This window comes from Propithecus coquereli, unplaced genomic scaffold, assembly GCF_000956105.1.
Source record: "Propithecus coquereli isolate 6110/MARCELLA unplaced genomic scaffold, Pcoq_1.0 Scaffold120, whole genome shotgun sequence".
In the NCBI taxonomy this organism is placed as follows: domain Eukaryota; kingdom Metazoa; phylum Chordata; class Mammalia; order Primates; family Indriidae; genus Propithecus; species Propithecus coquereli.
Genome location: NW_012136081.1, coordinates 746,033 through 764,141, shown reverse-complemented (window position 1 = coordinate 764,141; position 18,109 = coordinate 746,033). Strand labels below are relative to the sequence as shown.

Below are 18,109 nucleotides of genomic sequence, written 5' to 3'. Positions count from 1 at the left end.
CCCCAGGACATCACCACAGCCGAGCACCCACCTGCCTTTGTGTCCTGGAGCAGTTGAAGACACAGCAGTGTCTGTGAGTGGCTCTGCGTGGAGGACACTTTTCAAGACATATTTAGAACATCGTATAGTCATGAGACGGGTGAGTGGGCCCTTCCTCTTCCCTGCATGCTGACCTGGGGACAGTCGCTACCGGGAAGTCAGTGCTAGCCTCTAGGCGGCTGCCCAGGTTAATGCCCCCAAGCAGGCAGCAGGTGGCCGGCCGTTCTGCACTGACCCTGTATACAGTCGTCTCATTCTTCCTCACAGAGACTCGGTGGGCTGGATGCTCATGTACCCACGGGCGGGTGAAATGTCTGAGATCAGAAAGGGGGCAACTGGCCCACGACCCAAATGTGATTTCTGGGCTGCGCTCCCACCCTGCCCTGTGCTGAGCTGGACTCAAACCCTGACCCTGCAGCCTCCCTGCCTCGGATACACAATCTGCCTGGGATTCTAGACTCCTGTAGAGCAGAGCTTGGCCCTGGAAGAGCCACCCACCAGGATGGGGTCTCTAAGGATGGGGCTGGAAGGTTGTCCCGGGTCCTAGTCTATGTCAGAAAACAGGTCTCCACAGGTGGGGATCTCCTCAGCTCAGACGTCACGTGTGGTCACTGATGTGGCTGTGGGACCCACCCGACACGTGGGGTCCCCAGTCTGAGAGTGGAGTGGGAAACCCTCTGGCCTTGGGTAGTCGTGGACCATGAAGGTGACCCAAGGGATGGCAGTGGGTGAGAAGCGTCCGTCTGCTGGGTCAGGGCTCAGAACAGTGACTCACCCTGCAAGGCCCTCCCTCTGGCCTGTCCTCTAGAGACATAACCCTCCCTTTGTCCTGAGAATGTTCCGGGACAGATGGTCCCTCTGGGTGTTCTCCAGACCAGGTCTTCAGAGTTCACTTGTCCCCTCTCTGTGGCCTGGGAAAACAAAGCCCCTTCCTCTCCTGACATGCTCAGAAGTGTGGAATCCGCCATCCCTCCAGCCAAGGACATGGTGGCCACCAGCACAGAGGCTGCTTTAAGGTCAAATAGATCATCTTTGTCCCCAAACCAAACCTGGTCCTGCTTGGCTGGTGTCATTCTTTTCTTTTTTTGAAAAATATATATTTTTTTAATTTCAGAATATTACAGGGGCACCAATGTTTAGGGTACATATATTGCCTTTGCCCCACCCCAGTCAGAGATATAAGCATGTCCATCCCCCAGATGGTGCACACTGCACCCATTAGGTGTGAATATACTCATCCGCTCCTCCCTCCTCCCACCTGCCCGACACCCAATGAATGTTACTACCATATGCGCACATTAAGTGTTGATCAATTAATACCAATTTGCTGGTGAGTACATATGGTGCTTATTTTTCCATTCTTGTGATACTTCACTTAGTAGAATGGGCTCCAGCTCTATCCAGGATAATACAAGAGGTGCTATATCACCATTGTTTTTTGTGGCTGAGTAGAACTCCATGGTATACATATACCACATTTTATTAATCCACTCATGTATTGATGGGCATCAGGCCCGAGCTTAGGGGTGCAGTACAGGGAACTGGGGAGAGTGGGTGGGGATGGAGATAGAGTTGGGCCAGGCCCTGGGGCTCTCTGCAGGGTGATCTCTATATCTGCATGAGAGGAGGGGGTGCCTGAGGGTCTGCCCTGTGCCCCAGGAGCCTGCCCTGTGGGCAGTTGTCCAGTAGGTCTGCAAGGGCTGGGGGCGAGGTCCAGCCAAGCAGCCCCACAAGAAGGGCCACAGGGGCAGAGAGGGCTGTGGCCCAGGGGAAGAAGCTGGGCAGGGACCCCACCAGGGCATGTTGGGGAGGCCATGGAGGCAGGAGACCTTGCAGCTGAAGGGTCCTGATTGCTGGGTCTCTGCTGGGAGAGGATCTGGGGCAGGTGGGGAAGAGCCCAGCCTGGAATATGTCATAACAGAGGTCACAGAATAGAGGGTGGAGAGCTTGGGGGACCCCTCAGTGGAGGGGCTTCACTCAGCCCCCGGCCTGGCACAAATCCCAGCTCTGCCCTGTTGCCTTCTGGGGAGATGGAGCTGCCCCCACCCCCCACCAGCACTCTAGAGAAGGGGATAGGAGCTGTCCCTGCTGCATGGGAGGCGGGTTTATGCCTGGAAACTTGGCGGGTGCTCAGTGAGGCTGGGGGCCCGTGGGCAGGCGTTAGTGGGTGTTAGTGGGAACAACACTGTGTCACTGGGAGGGGCCAGTTTTTCCTCTAAGCCTGACTCCAAACTCTGTCCCTATGGCTGTTTTACCAAACCCAGCACTGAGAACTGCCCGCTGGTGGCCAGGACCCCCCTAACGCTGGGATCTGACCAAAGCTTGTGGCCCAAGGACAGTGTGTCCTGGGGTCTGGAGGCCAGGCCGCTGGTGCTCCACCAGCCAGAGGGGCTCGGCCCTGGGTGTGCCCCGTTCTGGTTCCCTCCAGATCAGCGCCATCAGGACTGCGGAACACACGACCCAGCACCCGAGGGCCGCCCAGGATGCCAGGCAGCTCGGCTGACTCCAACATTCCTTACTTTGCAGCTGAGACGTTGGGAGACCAGACACACAGATAAATGGCCAGACACGCTTTACACGGGAACAACTGTAAGGGCAGCAAGAAGGTCACGTGGAGAGTGAGGGTCCCCAGGACCACTCTGCAGAGTTAGGGTGATGGGCGGCACAGGGTGCTCATCCCAGGGATGCCAGGCCTGGTCCCCAGCTTTCCTGTCCACCTGTGAGGACCATCCTGCTGGAAAAGAATCTGAGACTGGGGCCTGGGCCACCCCAAGTCAGGGCTGGGGACGCTTCCTGGTGAACCCGAAGGAAGGAGTAAGTCCAAACTGGAGTTGACGACCCTGAGCGCTCATCTACCCTTTCATCCTGGGAAAGGAGGCCCAGGTCCTAGGCAGACCTAAAGTCTCCCAAAACCCCACAGAACCAAGGCTAGAATATTCCAGAATGCTCAGGCTCCCATCGTTCCCAGGGTCACCCCAGGCCTGTCTCACCAGAGCATTCTTCTATTCATAGATGTCACAACGAGTGTATAAAGTGATCCCTCCGCAGGTTCGAGAAGAGGTGTGGTCTCGCCTCTTGGAGAACAAGACAAAGGCTGAAAACCCAGTAAATATGAGGCAGGACACACAGGCCAGGCCCTGCCAGGAGCCCAGCTCTCCAGCTCGAGGGGACGTCCGACCCAGGGGTTGCTCAGGTGCACATCCTGGGCTGCTGGACGTGCCTGGGGGTGGCAATGTCTTCTAGGCCCCTGCCCTGAAATCCCTCCCCAGTGCTTCTGCCACTAACATTTGAAAACTGAGAAAATGGATGATTTTCAGTCAAAATTGGCCCACGTGGAAGACAAAGAAAGGACAACCCAAGGACCACCGTCATGGGAGGGCCAGGTCCTGCTGATCAGGGCTGAGGTCCACATGATCTCAAGATGGTAGCTCCCCCCTGGGGCTTACGGACCAGTGAAAATGGCATGTTCCCAAGTCATTTCATAAAGCGCTTAGCCTCAACACCAAAGCCTCGTAAAGACATGGCTGGAGAGGGTTTCTAGACCCCTTTCACATGTGACTATGCACATAAAATCCTACATATAATCTGCACAGGTCTAAAGCATCGGGGTACTAGGGGAGTGACACATCATGGCCAAGCAGGATGTGTTCCAGGAGCCCGAGGAGGCGCCCAGTCTGTGGGCACTCAATATCCCAGCAACACATTAAATTGGAAAAGCTGGGATGACATCACTCCTTTCCAGAAAGCTGGGCAATACAAGTCCGCAGCCATGTACAGATTGTCAAAAAATTATTAAGAAATATCTGAATGGAAATAAAGTCAATATCCTTTTACAACTATTTTAAAAATATCCAATACCAACTATCTTAGGGAGCTGAAGCCATTTCCATTAAAATCAGGAAGGCGACAACACAGGTATCTGCCATCATCACTGTTTGCAGAGGTGCTCTGGTGGTCTCAACCTGCACAACCCGACAACAAAATAAAAGTCACTGTCACACAGATGAAAGGGAAGAAACAACATGAAGTTCATTTCTCCTAGAGTGCATTCTGAGTATATCACCACATCCTCAGCACACTCGAGAGATTCTCGAAACACCTGTGTGTCAGAATGAGCAAGGGCATCTAGAGAGGTGGCTACAGAGAAGACGCCAGGTCCAGTCTGCTCCTCTCTATAAGCAAAACAGCTGAGGACAACATGAAACACGAGTGTGAGTGAGGCCGATCGGGACCACTGAGGGTATTTATTTCCCTTCATAACTGGGGGCCCACAAGTGGGGCTGTCAGGGTGGTGGGGTCCCAGTTCCTCTTGGGTGTTTCTAGCTTCAGGGATGGGCAGTGGGCACCACAGATAGGCCTGGAAGCCACAGTCCCCAGGCCCAGCTCTCCTGGACCCGGGCAGCCCTCCCTCCCTCTGCAGGACTCAGCTCTCGGGGGCCCTGGGCAGGGAGCCAGCTCAACACGGGAGGCGGTGGCAGCTCCCGCTGTGGCCCTGGCCAGCTGGCCTCATGGAGCAGAGGCCCAGGCAGGAGGGCCCCAAGATGAGTCCTGGGAGGAAGGTTCTGGGGCAGGAAGCTAGGGACAGGGGATGCCCACCCTCACGTGAGGGGACAGGCCCCTCCCCAGGGGGAGAGGGGGAGGATGGGCAGGGTGTGGCTCCCCTGGGAACTCACCCTCCAGTAGAGGAGGAGCAGGAGGCCTGACCTGGGCTGGCCTGGTCTCTGTCTAGTTAACAGGTGGCTCAGATGACAGGGAAGGTCTGGAGCCTGGAGGAGCTCTGGGGTCTGACCAGCAGCAGTGGGTGGTCCTCGGCTGTCCCCTTGCTGGGACTGCTGGGCACAGATGGTGAAGTGGGCACCGTGGGAGAACTGGGCTCTGGCGACCCTCCCTGGCTTCTGACACAAGCAAGACAAAGAGCTTTCTGCAGACAGAAACTTCCTTTCCTTCTGGAAGTGTTGCCTGCCTGTGATTGCTGTTGGTGGCTGTGAGTCTTTGGTACATTCTGAGGCTGTTTCCTCCTCTTGGCCCTGCCCTGTAGGGGATGAAGGAGCAGGGCAAGGTGTCATCGTTGCACACACACCAGATGGATCTGGACGAGAGCCCGCCCCTCAGGGACCACACCGTGTTCAGGCGACAGTATGACGTCAGGTAAGGCTGCTGGGGGATGGAAGGTCTCAGGTGAGATGGGGACATCCAGAGGGAGGAGGCTATCCCTGTGGGGAGGCAGGGGTCCAAGAGGAGTGGGTGACAGAGCTCCCAAGGGCCCATGGGCTCTCCTGTCCCAGGGAGGAGCCAGCACCATGTTCTGAGCACCTACTGGGCTCCCAGCCCTGGGCTGGCTGGGGTACGTGGGACCAGATCTCAGGTGGCTCCCGAGGACACAGGCAGCAGCAGCCTCACAAGGCTGTGTGGTGAATGTGCTCCCCAGGACATGCCAGGCCCTCGGATGGGACATGGGCGGCGGCAGGAAGGGCTTCTGAGTGACACCACACACTGGGGGTTGGGGGGCATGTGGAGCTACAGGAACTCTGACCACTGCTGGTGGCGATATAAAGTGGCACAGTCACTTTGCAAGGCAGTCGGGCACTTGCTTACAAAGCTCAACAGATGCCTACCACACGACCCAAATGTGCTCAGAGATATTTACCCAACTGATTTCAAAACTGACATCCACATACAACCTGCACACCACATTCACTGCCTCATGCATAACCGCTAAAAACTGCAAGCCACTGAGATGATCTTCCACACGGAAGTGGATACAGAAAGGGTGGTCTGACCAGAAACAGAAGACAGCTCAGTGATAAGGGGACAAGCCCTGACCAGGCAGGAACAGGGAGGGACCTTAGCTGCAGTTTGCTAATGAAAGAAGCCAGACCCAAAGGGCCACACCCTGCAGGGTTCCAGTGAACCGCCCTTCTGCAAAAGGCCAAACCACAGGACAGATCAGTGGTTGCCAGGGGCTGACAGAGTGAGGCTGGCCTCAAAGGGGACAGGCTGGGGACTCTGAGGATGAAGGAGCTGCTCCCTGGGGGGCTGGAGAGGTGGTTCAGACCCGTGGGACTGTACACGCCGGAGACTGAATTTTCACGTGTGCACAGCAAAAGCAGAGTCAACCAGAATGAGAACAAAACTCAGGAGCAGCTGAGATATTTGCATTTCACTGTATGTAGATTGGACCAAAAACTGTTGTACCAACTGAGATTCCCTGAAGAGTTCAGTGCTTATTGGGTGGATCAGTGGATCATCTTACCCGGCCTGGGTTTCCTTGTCAGGATCTGTGTGACAAGTGAGCTGATGGCATCAGCAGGGAACAAAGCCCTCTTTTCTCTCGTTCCCAGGCAGCAGGTGTGTGTGATGTGCTCCTGGCGAACTCCCTGTCCGTAGCACAGTGAGTGTCCTGGCAATGATGTGCCCAGGCTTATAATCTGTGGCTTATAAACTACAGAAATTTATTTCTCACAGTTCTGGAGAATGGGAAGTCCAAGATCAAGGCAACCAGCAGATTCCCTCCGGTGAGAGCCTGCTTTCTGGTTAACAGATTGTCAGCTGCTGTGTTCTCACATGGTGAAAGTGACAGGCCAGCTCTCCCAGACCTCCTTATAAGGACACTTATAGATCCCATTCATGTGGCTGCACCCTCAAAACCTCATCACCTCCCCAAAGGCTCCACCTCCTAATTTTCTCATCTTGAGGGGTAGGATTTCAGCATATGAATTGTGGGGGGACATAAACATCCAGACCATAGCGCCATTTTTATAAAGTTTCAAATAGGCAAAGCAAAGCAATGCATTAGGGATACAAAGAAACAATTAAAAAAAAACTATTTTAAAAAGTAAAGAGAGGCCGGGCGCGGTGGCTCACGCCTGTAATCCTAGCTCTCTGGGAGGCCGAGGCGGGCGGATTGTTTGAGCTCAGGAGTTTGAGACCAGCCTGAGCAAGAGCGAGACCCCGTCTCTACTAAAATTAGAAAGAAATTAATTGGACAACTAAAAATATATAGAAAAAAAACTTAGCTGGGCATGGTGGCGCATGCCTGTAGTCCCAGCTACTTGGGAGGCTGAGGCAGGAGGATCGCTTGAGCCCAGGAGTTTGAAGTTGCTGTGAGCTAGGCTGATGCCACGGCACTCTAGCCCGGGCAACACAGTGAGACTCTGTCTTAAAAAAAGAAAAAAAAAAAAAGTAAAGAGAGGGGTTACCTCTGGCGGGAGGGAGGGAAGGAGATGGGATAAAGGAGGAATGCACAGTCAGGAGCATCTGTGCTAGGTATGTTGCAGTTCTTGAGTAGATGGTATATTCAGGGGTAGTAATTTTATTATCATGTATCATAACTACATGTATTCTTTCGTATATCTTACATATTATGTATGTATAGATTACATTTTATATAAATTTATATTTATTTTATTTTTTTAATAAAAAATAAAAACTCTGAATCCCTCGAGATTAACTCCCGAGTGTGCTCCTAACCTGGTCTCAACCTCCCCCTCTACACGCTTCGCGCCTCTGCTCCGAAACATTCAGCTTCTCCAGCCACATAGGCGCTCCCGAGCCTTTGCGCATACTGTTCTGCGTTTCTGCTACCCAGCGAGTAACCTCCTACGCTCTTCCACCCTGCCTTTCCTCTGAACGCTCCCCAGAACCCCGATCCCCAGAACCCCGTCCTTCGAGCTCCGGCATTTTCGCCGCTGTGTTCCTGGAAGCGCTCACCGCGCGCCGCGCCCGCCCGGGCCGCGCTCCCTCCCTCCGCGGCGGCTCCTCCAGCCGCCCCCAGCGCCGGCGACCACGGGGCTCCGCAGACCGGGGGCCGCACCGACTGGGAACCCGCCGGCGCGCTGACCCTTGCGAGGCCTGGGGGCCGGCGAGGTCGCAGGGGCGGCGTGGGCCTGAGCCCGGCCGCCGGGGGCGGGTACGAGCCCCGCCTCCCTAGGTTCCCCCAGTCCCTCCCCAAACCCGCCGGGAGAACCGCCGGTACCCGGCCAGATGACGATCAACCAGCTCCCGGACGCTCAACTGCGCCCCACTCAGGTGTGCCCGGAATGGGCCCCTCCCCACGAGGCCGCCGCGCCCTGGCCGGGAAGTCCTCCTGGGTTGTTCTCCGGGACCCAGCAGGCTGTTACCTCGAAAGCTTCTTGTCTTAGACATTGTCGATTAACTCCCTGTTAACCATGAGTGAATATTTCAGAACGACCGTTCGTTACTAATTTAATCAAAGCGAGCTGGGCATCCAGTGACTCCCTCCTTCCTACTGTATGCCAGGTGGAAGTGGGACAGTGACGGGAGCTCCTCCAGGTAGAGTTAAGAAGGCTCTAGCTCCGCAGAAGCCTCTGCCTTGGGGCTCAGCCCCAAGATTTCTGCAATCTGTGGCAGAGGCAGCTCGCCCTTATCCTCTCCCGGATTCCGTCCCCGGGAGTTCCAAAGTCTTTCCTTCGCAGCTTAACTGAGCCCTCTCCAGCACCTCGTCCCACAACCCCATTCATTCATCCAAAATTTATCGAGGGCTAACCATTAGCCAGGCACGGTTCTAAACTAGAGCTCGGAGCCTACCGCATTTGCATACCGTCAAGGTGCTCGCTTGCTTAAACTCTCCTTTCACAGATTTTATCCCCCAAAGAAGGCAACTGTGGTTTAAATAGCTTTCCCCCTCGTGAATTAGAAGAATGCGTGGGATCCCAAGCGTTGGTCCAGCTCCCGCCCAAGCAGCCCCAGCAGGGCACGTTAGAACCAGACAGAAGCGTCCAGCAGGGGTAAGATTCTTTGCATGTAAGACCTGGGTCTTTGGGTGGGAGAAGCCTTTTGAAGAGTTGACTTGGATGGCAGTTCTGTAAAACAAATCCTGAGGTGGTTTTTGTGTGAACCAGCCTAGCACTAACGGGTAAGCGAAAGGCTGGCTTGCTCCTGGGTGATAAAAGATTGTATTGGATTTGCGACCCTCTGGCCACAGGCGTGCCTTGAAAGCAGTTTCTAGCCACACGGTCACTATCCAACCCCGCCCCTCCCGCACCGGGAATTGAATCACTTTTGTAGGAGGCTTAAAATATTGATGGTTGGTCTCACTAACCAATGAATGACGCGACCTTCTTGCAAATTTCCTTAATCCACTTTCATTAAAAACATTGTGGTTGTCTCTTTTAAAAATTCTGCCTGGCTGAAATTTTGGAGAAGAGTTAAAGCATGGGAAAAGGTAAAGAAAAAGCCATTTCTGAGCTGGTGATGTACCAGATGTGTTACTCTCTCACTTCACCCTCTTGACAGGCCTATGAGACAAATATATCGCCATTTTAAAGATAATCAAACTGAGGGTCAGACAGATTAATGTAGTAGCTCAGGGTTGGACAGCAAGTGGCAAAGCTAGGATTCAAACCCAGGTCTTTCTGGCTCCAAAGTATTTAACTCTTGCTATACTGCCTCAAAAGCATATTCTTGCCTTTTGTTTCAGCCCTCTCATGTAACATAACATCATGTTTTGAGGGACAAAACATATTGATTTCATTCATATTACTTGCAGTTTACAGTGTTGTGGCTTTACAAGCTTTCTCAAAATATGGAGCTAATCATTGGAAGAAACAGCTGACAGTTCAAAGGGCTTCCCTCTGGGCAGAGGCCCCTTGCATTTCATTATAAGCTCTTATATACTGTTTTCTTTTTTTAAAAGTAATCTATGTGCAAGTATCACTTTGAACATTTGAAAAAGATTATTGGAATTTTTTTTTTTTTAAAAAACCCTGAAAGGTACTCCTTGCTATCATTAGCATTTTAAAAAATTGCTAGAAAAACTAGCAAACAGCAATTTATTTTGTACGAAAGCTAATGGCTTCACAGAAACAAGCTCAAAGGAAAATGTTCTCTATAATCTCGAAACTGAAAGGTATCTTAAAATCACAAATCTGCAGTGATTTAGAATTGGAAGTGATTTGGAATCCGATACAGATTTTCCAATAGTTGTGAAATAGTGTTATTTGTTAACTATGTGATTGCAAAATCGTTTAGGGAGAAGCCTGTAGTTATCTTGGAGACCACACCTAGCCAGAAGAGAGCAGAGTTGAATTCAATACCCAAGCCTGAGAGTGAGGGCTAGTTAGTAAACCAAGCAGCTAAGGTAGGTATCATAAGAATTCTTATCTTTTACCTTCTGGCAACTTCTCTACATGTTGCATTTTACTTTATTTAGGCTGTGTCTAATAAACATCCATACTGATTTTGGATGTTGGTTACACTGTTTCTTTTAAATAGGTTTATTAAGGTATAATTGACGCATAGTAAATTCCACATATTAAAAGTACACAATTTGGGCCGGGCGCGGTGGCTCATGCCTGTAATCCTAGCACTCTGGGAGGCCGAGGCGGGTGGATCGCTCAAGGTCAGGAGTTTGAGACCAGCCTAAGCAAGAGTGAGACCCCCATCTCTACCAAAAACAATAGAAAGAAATGATCTGGACAACTAAAAAAATATATATATAGGAAAAAAAATTAGTCGGGCATGGTGGCGCATGCCTGTAGTCCCAGCTACTCGGGAGGCTGAGGCAGAAGGATTGCTTGAGCCCAGGAGTTTGAGGTTGCTGTGAGCTAGGCTAATATGCCACGGCACTCACTCTAGCCAGGGCGACAAAGCGAGACTCTCTCTCAAAAATAAAATAAAATAAAAGTACACAATTTGATACATTTTGCTATATCTATCCAGCCATGAAACCATCACCACAATCAAGATAATGAACATCTTCATCATATACAAAAGTTTCTTTATGCGTCTGTGTAATCCCTCCCTCTTCCTGCCCCACCCCTATCCCCAGACAACAGTTGATCTGCTTTTTGTCATTATGGATTAGTTTGGGTTTTCTAGAGATTTATATACATGATATCAAATCGTATGTGCTGTTTTTTGTCTGTCTCCTTTTCATTACTGAGCAGTGTTCCGTTGCATGGATATACCACTATTTGTTTATCCAATTACTTGTTGATGAGCATTTGAGTTGTTTCTAGTTTTTGACTATTACAAATAAAGATGCTTCAACATTTGTGTACAAGTCTTTGTATAGACATTTTTTCTCTCTCTTGAGTGAATACCTAGGAGTGAAATGGCTAGGTCATGTGGTAGGCGTATGTTTAACTTAGTGTTTTCCAAAGTGGTCGTATCATTTTACATTGTCACCAGTAGGATATGAGAGTTGTGGTTCCTCCACATCCTCATTGGCATTTGGCATAGTCAGTCTTCTAAACTTTAGCTATTTTGGTAAGTGTGTGGATATCTCATTGCTGTTTTAATTTGCATTTCCCTAATGACTCATGATGTTGAATAGCGTTGATTTGCCATCCATATATATCATCTTTGGCGAAGTGTTCAAATTTTTTGCCCATTTTTTTCTATTGGTTTGTATGTTTGGAGAGTTCTTCAGAAATACTGTATGCAAGTACTTCAGATACATACTTCGCAACATTTTCTTTTTTCTTTTTTGAGACAGAGTCTCACTCTTTTGCCCGGGCTAGAGTGAGTGCCGTGGCGTCAGCCTAGCTCACAGCAACCTCACACTCCTGGGCTCAAGCAATCCTCCTGCCTCAGCCTCCCGAGTAGCTGGGACTACAGGCATGCGCCACCATGCCCGGCTAATTTTTTGTGTATATTTTTAGTTGTCTAATTAATTTCTTTCTATTTTTAGTAGAGGCAGGGTCTCGCTCTTGCTCAGGCTGGTCTCGAACTCCTGAGCTCAAACGATCCACCCACCTCGGCCTCCCAGAGTGCTAGGATTACAGGAGTGAGCCACCATGCCCGGCCACTTTGCAACATTTTCTTTCAGTCTTTAGCTTGTCTTTTCAAAATACATCCTTAAATTTTGATGAAGTCCAGTTTATCAGCTTTTTCTTTTATGAATTGTGCCTTTGCTGTTGTATCTAAGAAATCTTTGCCTCATCCAAGGTCACAAAGACTTCCTCCTGTCTTCTTCTAGATATTTTATTGTTTTAGTTTTTACATTATATCTTTGATACATCTTGAGCTAACTTTTGTATATGATGTGAGGTATGGATCAAAGTTTACTTTTTCCCTTATGGCTGTACAGTTGTTGTAGCACCATTTGCTGAAAAGACAATCCTTTCTTCACTGAGTCACTTTTGCACCTTTGTAAAAAATCCATTATCTATATACTTGTAGATCTCCTTCTAATCTCTATTTAATTCCATCGATCCTATTTGTCTATGGTGAGGCAAGTACCACACTATCTAGATTACCATACCTTTAAAATAACACTTAAAATCAAGTAACGTTAGCCCTTCAACTTTGTTCTTTTTCAAAGTTGTTTCTGCTATTCTAGGTTCTACAAAAAGCCTACTGGGATTGGAATTGCATTGAATTTTTAGATAACTAGCATTGACAATATTGAGTCTTCTGAACCCTGTTCTATTTATTTAGGTCCTTTTAAATTTTTCTCAACAATGTTTTATAATTTTCATTTTACAGATAATGCACATCTTTTGGAAGATTTGCAGAACTTGGCCAGTATTTAATATTTTTTGATACTACTGAAATGGTATTAAAAATATTTAAAAGAAAAAAATTAAAATTAAAAAATATCAATTTCTGATTGTTGTTAGTAAATGGAAATACAAAAAAAGTCATTGATTTCAGACTTTTCTTGTTTTCCTATTATAGGCATTTATTGCTATAAACTTCCTGTGAAGCACTGCTGTAGTCGTGTCCCAGAAATTTTAATATGTTGTGTTTTCATTTTTGTTCAATTCCAAGTACTTACTTTTTTCACTTTTGATTTCTTCTTTGATCCATGGGTTACAGAAAATGTTATTTAATTTCCAAATACTTAAAGTTTTTCAAGATATCTTTCTGTTGATAATTTATGTTTATTCTGTTGTGGTCAGAGAATATACTCTATATAACTGTCGCTCCATAAATTAATATAACTATATTAGGGACAGAAATGGTCTCAGGAGTTTTGCAGAGCTTTGCCCTGAAGGAATATGTGAACGTGTTAGTTTGCATATCAAAAGCTGCTTCACCTCAGGAGAGCATCTCAAAGGTCAGTGGCAGCTGCTTTCCAGGGTGACGCTGCAAATCTCAGACCTGTGGTTCTGGTTTGTTTTGAAAGGCAAAGCAGGTCTGCTAGGAGTCACAGGATGAGAGCTGATCAAAGAATGCCCACCTGACAGACCACCTGTGGTTAAAAGCAATTAGCCCAAGGGACAGTTCCTGCTTAAACTCCTGACTATTTGTCTCAATACACAATAACTTGATAAAAAAATATGGAGCCACTGTATCTCTGTTTAACCCTTCTGTTAAGTGATAAATTTACCTTAGAACTTAGAAGTTTGGTTTTGAAAGATTTTGTAACCATTCGTTCACGTAGAGTTAGTTAAGGGATCTAAAGAAGCCCTTTGAAATATTTTTAACCTAAGACAACTACCCGGTATTATGTAAATCTGTTACCCCTGGCAACTGATCACTGTACCTATAAATACTCATGTGAAACTTCACTCGTGGCCTTGCAATTGACGGGGATATCGGAGAGACCCCTGAGTACCCCCGCTTTGTCTTTTATCTTTATAAATCTATAAAACTATACCTTTGTCTCTGTGTATTCTTTTATTTCTATTATTTCCATTTTCTATTATTTTCTTATCCTTTGCAACGACCCCTACCTAAGGAACCCGATTTTTTGCTGGGAGCATAGCTAACTCCCTGCATATAACATGAATCCATTTAAATGTATTGAGATTTGTTTTATGGCTCCAAATATGGTCCATCTTGGTAAATGTTCTGTTAGCTCTTGAGAAGAATGTGTATTCTGCTATTGTTGGGTGGAGTGTTTGATTATTTAATATAAATATCAGTTAGGTCAAGTTGGCTCATAGCACTATTCAGGTCTTCTGTTTATATTTTTTCTATCAGTTATATGGAGGAGTATTGAAATTTCTTACTATAATTGTGGATTTCCTTATTTCTCCTTGTAATTTTATCAGTTTATTCTTAATGAATTATAAAGCCCTGTTATTAGGTATGTAAACATTTAAGATTGCTATTTTTCTTGATGAATTGACTCCTTTATCATTATGAAATTACATTTTTTATCTCTAGTGATAGTCATTGCTTTGAAATCTACTTTTTCTGATATTAACAAAGATATTCCACCTTTCTTTCAATTACAGTTGGCATGGTATATAATTGTTCTTCCTTTTACTTTTAACCTATTTATGCATTTACGTTTAAAATGTGTTTCTGGTGGAATAAAGTTGGGGTTTGCTTTTTTTAAAATCCATTCTAACAATCTCTGCCTTTTCACTGGGGCATTTAGACCATGTAGTTTAATGTGACTATTGGGATGCTTTTAGGTTTAGGTCTCTCATGTCACTATTTTCTATTTGTTCCATCTGTTCTTTGTTTTTCTCCTCTTTTTTTATGGATTCTTTTAAACTGAGTATTTCTTATGATTCTGTTTCATTTCATTTGTGGCTTATTGGCTATAACTTTTTGTATTTTATAATTTTAGTTCCTGTTTTAGTTTTTATATTATAAATTTTGGACTTACTACAGTCTGCTCTCAAGTGATTTTACACCACTTTATATACAGTATAAGAAGCTTACAATAGTATATTGTGGTCTGTGCCATCGTCCACATGCTGTCCTCCCAACCCTCAGCTCTCACCCTCTTCAATGTACTACCAGCTCCAGGTTTCAGGAGGGGTACATCTACATCTTTTTCCCTAGGCATGTGGCAAAAGAAAATGAAGTTCAGATTTAAAACTACAATGTAATTCTGCTTTCTGGGTGAGAATCCTGGTTTGGGGAGCCCTCTAGTGGGTGCTTGGCTGCCACTGAGTTTTCACTTTAGGGCAGAAGAAGAGAGTTGGTTTGGTTGGGGGTGGGAGGGTGGTGGTGGAGCCCTTCAGGTCCTAGCTCTGCCATGGACTTGCTGTGGGACCTTGGATAAAGCACTTCGTTTCTCTTGAGCTCAGATCCTTCCATGAAATGTTGCAGCATAGACTGTTTGCTTTTGCCTATAAAAACTCATTCGTGCAAATGGGCAGGACTTCTGGAATGGCTAAGTGCAGATCTCAGCAAATCCTCTCCCCCCAGAGCAAAGATAATGCTGGACAAAATTGCCGAAGATAGCCATTTAAAGATTGGAAATTTGGCCGGGCGTGGTGGCTCACACCTGTAATCTCAGCACTGTGGGAGGCTGAGGTGGGTGGATTGTTTGAGCTCAGGAGTTCGAGACCAGCCTGAGCAAGAGCGAGACCCTGTCTCTACTAAAAAAAAAATAGAAAGAGATTATCTGGACAACTAAAAATATATAGAAAAAATTAGCTGGGCATGGTGGTGCATGCCTGTAGTCCCAGCTACTCGTGAGACTGAGGCAGGAGGATCGTTTGAGCCCGGAAGTTTGAGGTTGCTGTGAGCTAGGCTAACACCATGGCACTCACTCTAGCCAGGGCAACACAGTGAGACTCTGTCTCAAAAATAAATAAATAAATAAATAAATAAATAAATAAATAAATAAAGACTGGAAATTTAACCAAAGACATATAGCAAATTGAGAAGTGTTAATTGAAAAAAGTCTACTGAGGCTTGGAATCTCAGTAGAACAGTGGAAGTCTGTAGTGATTTAGTGCTGCCCCTACCCCTAGCAGCTCTGTGAGTGGGTAGGGAAGTCTGCCTGGGGGGGTGGGGCATGTGGGAGGACTGGCAGTGACAGTGGAGAAAGACCAACTTCATTTGGAGCAAAATGTGGAAAATTCCATGCCCAGGGATGTTGAAAACAGTAGTTATCTCACTGGCAAACAATCATGGGAGGCCAAAATTGCAACTAACTTGAGGTTGCAGTACACTTTGGGACAAGCAATAGACTGACAGATCAGCCAGAAACTTAACGTAGAAACCAAGCAATGACGCAGCTAATGAGGGTCTTGACAAGCTGCCAAATAGATCTAGTGGTCTGGAAGGTGTACACAAGCCTGCACACACGATCAGGAGAGACTAGAGTGGGCCTAGTGAGTCTCTCATTTCTGATGAGGCCTTTCGAATGCAGAAAGTAAAATCCGGGGTAGATTTGTAAAAATCTGGAACTTAGAATGAATTCTCTAAGCCACATAGAGATCCATCAGCAAAGGGTGAAGATTTACTAGCTCAAGGTGTGGTTCAACCTCTGGCCAGTCACTGGCTGACCATTAAGCTATATCGATCCGGGAAGCCAGGCTTAAAAATAAAAGCAAGAAAAAAACCCTAAGCAGATAACTCAGTGGTTGCATGGTGTCAGGGAAACAGACATCCCAGAATTCGTCTAGGTGGGTCACTAAACAAACAACAAACAGCAACAACCATCAGCCATGGTTGTGGGGCAGATCAGAATATAGAGGTGCAATAATACAACACAATACCTAAAATACCTACAATACAATTACCTAAAATGTCCAGTTTTCAACAACAAATTATGAGCTATGCAAAGAAACAGGACACAGTGACCCATACACAAGAAAAAAGGCAGTGATTAGAGAATGTTTCTTAGTGGGCCCAGATATTAGATATAGCAAATAAATACTTCTTAGCAGCTATTATAGATATGTTTAAAGAAGTAAATGAAATTGGGTTTAAAGGATTAAAGGAAAGCAGAATGACAATGACTGATCAAATAGAGAATATCGACAAGGAGGCAGAAATTATAAAAAAACACCAAATGGAAATCCTGGGGTTGAATAGTACAATGGCTGAAACAAAAAATTCACTGGAGTGACTCAACAGCAAATTTGAGCTGCCAAAAAGAAAAATGAATCAGCAAATTTGAAGATGGATCAATAGGGATTATCCAATATGAAAAGCAGGGAGAAAAAAATGAAGAAAAATGAACAGAGCCTCAGTGGCCTGTGAGGCACCATTGAGCAAACCAACAAATGCATAATGGGAGTCCCAGAAAGAGAGAAGATAAAAAGGCCAAAAACAGATACCTGTGTAAAGAAATAATGAAGGCGCCGTGACTCATGCCTGTAATCCTAGCACTTTGGGAGGCCAAGGTGGGAGCATTGCTTGAACTCAGGAGTTTGAGACCAGCCTGAGCATTCTACCATACATTTAAAGAAGAAAAATTACCAATCTTCCACAAACTCTTTCTGAAAATAGAGAAAGGAATGCTTCCCAGCTCATTCTATGAGCCAGTATTACCCTGATGCCAAAGCCAGACAAAGATATCTCAAGAAAAGAAAACTAAAGAATAATATCTCTTACGAATATAGATGTAAAAATCCTCAGAAAAATGCTTGCAAGCTGACTCCGGTAGCATACAAAAAGAATTATGCACAATGACATAAGTGAGATTTATCCCAGGAATGCAAGTTTGGTATAACATCCCCAAATCAATTAATGTAATATACTATGTTAATAGAGCAAGAGACAAAAATCATATGATCATCTCAATACCCCAGGAAAAAGTATTTGCCAAAATCTGTCATTCATGATAAAAATTTTCTTAAAATACTATTAATCAAAGGGAGCTTTCTTAACTTGAGAAAGGGCACCAATGAAAACCCTACAACCAACATATTTAATGGTGAAAGACTAGATCAGGAGCAAGGTGAGGAGGTCTACTCTTATCACATCTATTCAACATAAGTAGAAAACTAGGAAATCTGTTACATACACACATACAAGTGTACCTCAGAAATGTTGTGGGTTTGGTTCCAGACCACCACAATAAAGCAAATATTGCAGTAAAGCAAGTCACAGAAACTTTTTGGTGTCCCAGTGCATATAATAGTTCTGTTTACACTACACTGTAGTCCATTAAGTGTGCAATAGCATTATGTCTAAAAAAACAATGTACATACTTTAAAAATATATTCTTGCTAAAAAAAATGCTAACAAAGTGAGCACATGCTATTGGAAAAACAGTGCTGATAGACTTTGTTGACACAGAGTGGCCCCAACCCTTCAGTATGTAAAAAATGCAATTATCTGTGAAGTGCAATAAAGTAAAGTGCAATAAAATAAGGTATGCCTATACTCACAGAACTATTAGAATTTGTAAATATGTTCAGCAAGGATGCAGGATACAAGATTAATGTACAAAAATCAATGA

General features: G+C 46.3%; 1 protein-coding gene across 1 annotated transcript in view; it reads left to right on the top strand.

Moving 5' to 3' along the window:
- The first annotated feature begins 5,080 nt into the window (after positions 1-5,080).
- HRASLS5 (HRAS-like suppressor family, member 5) overlaps positions 5,081-18,109 on the top strand; it is a 21,445-nt gene continuing 8,416 nt past the window's right edge. Inside the window, 5 exon segments of the mRNA XM_012664720.1 lie at positions 5,081-5,187; positions 6,381-6,387; positions 7,680-8,067; positions 8,696-8,786; positions 10,030-10,138. Of these exon segments, the coding sequence (XP_012520174.1) occupies positions 5,081-5,187; positions 6,381-6,387; positions 7,680-8,067; positions 8,696-8,786; positions 10,030-10,138 (702 nt within the window).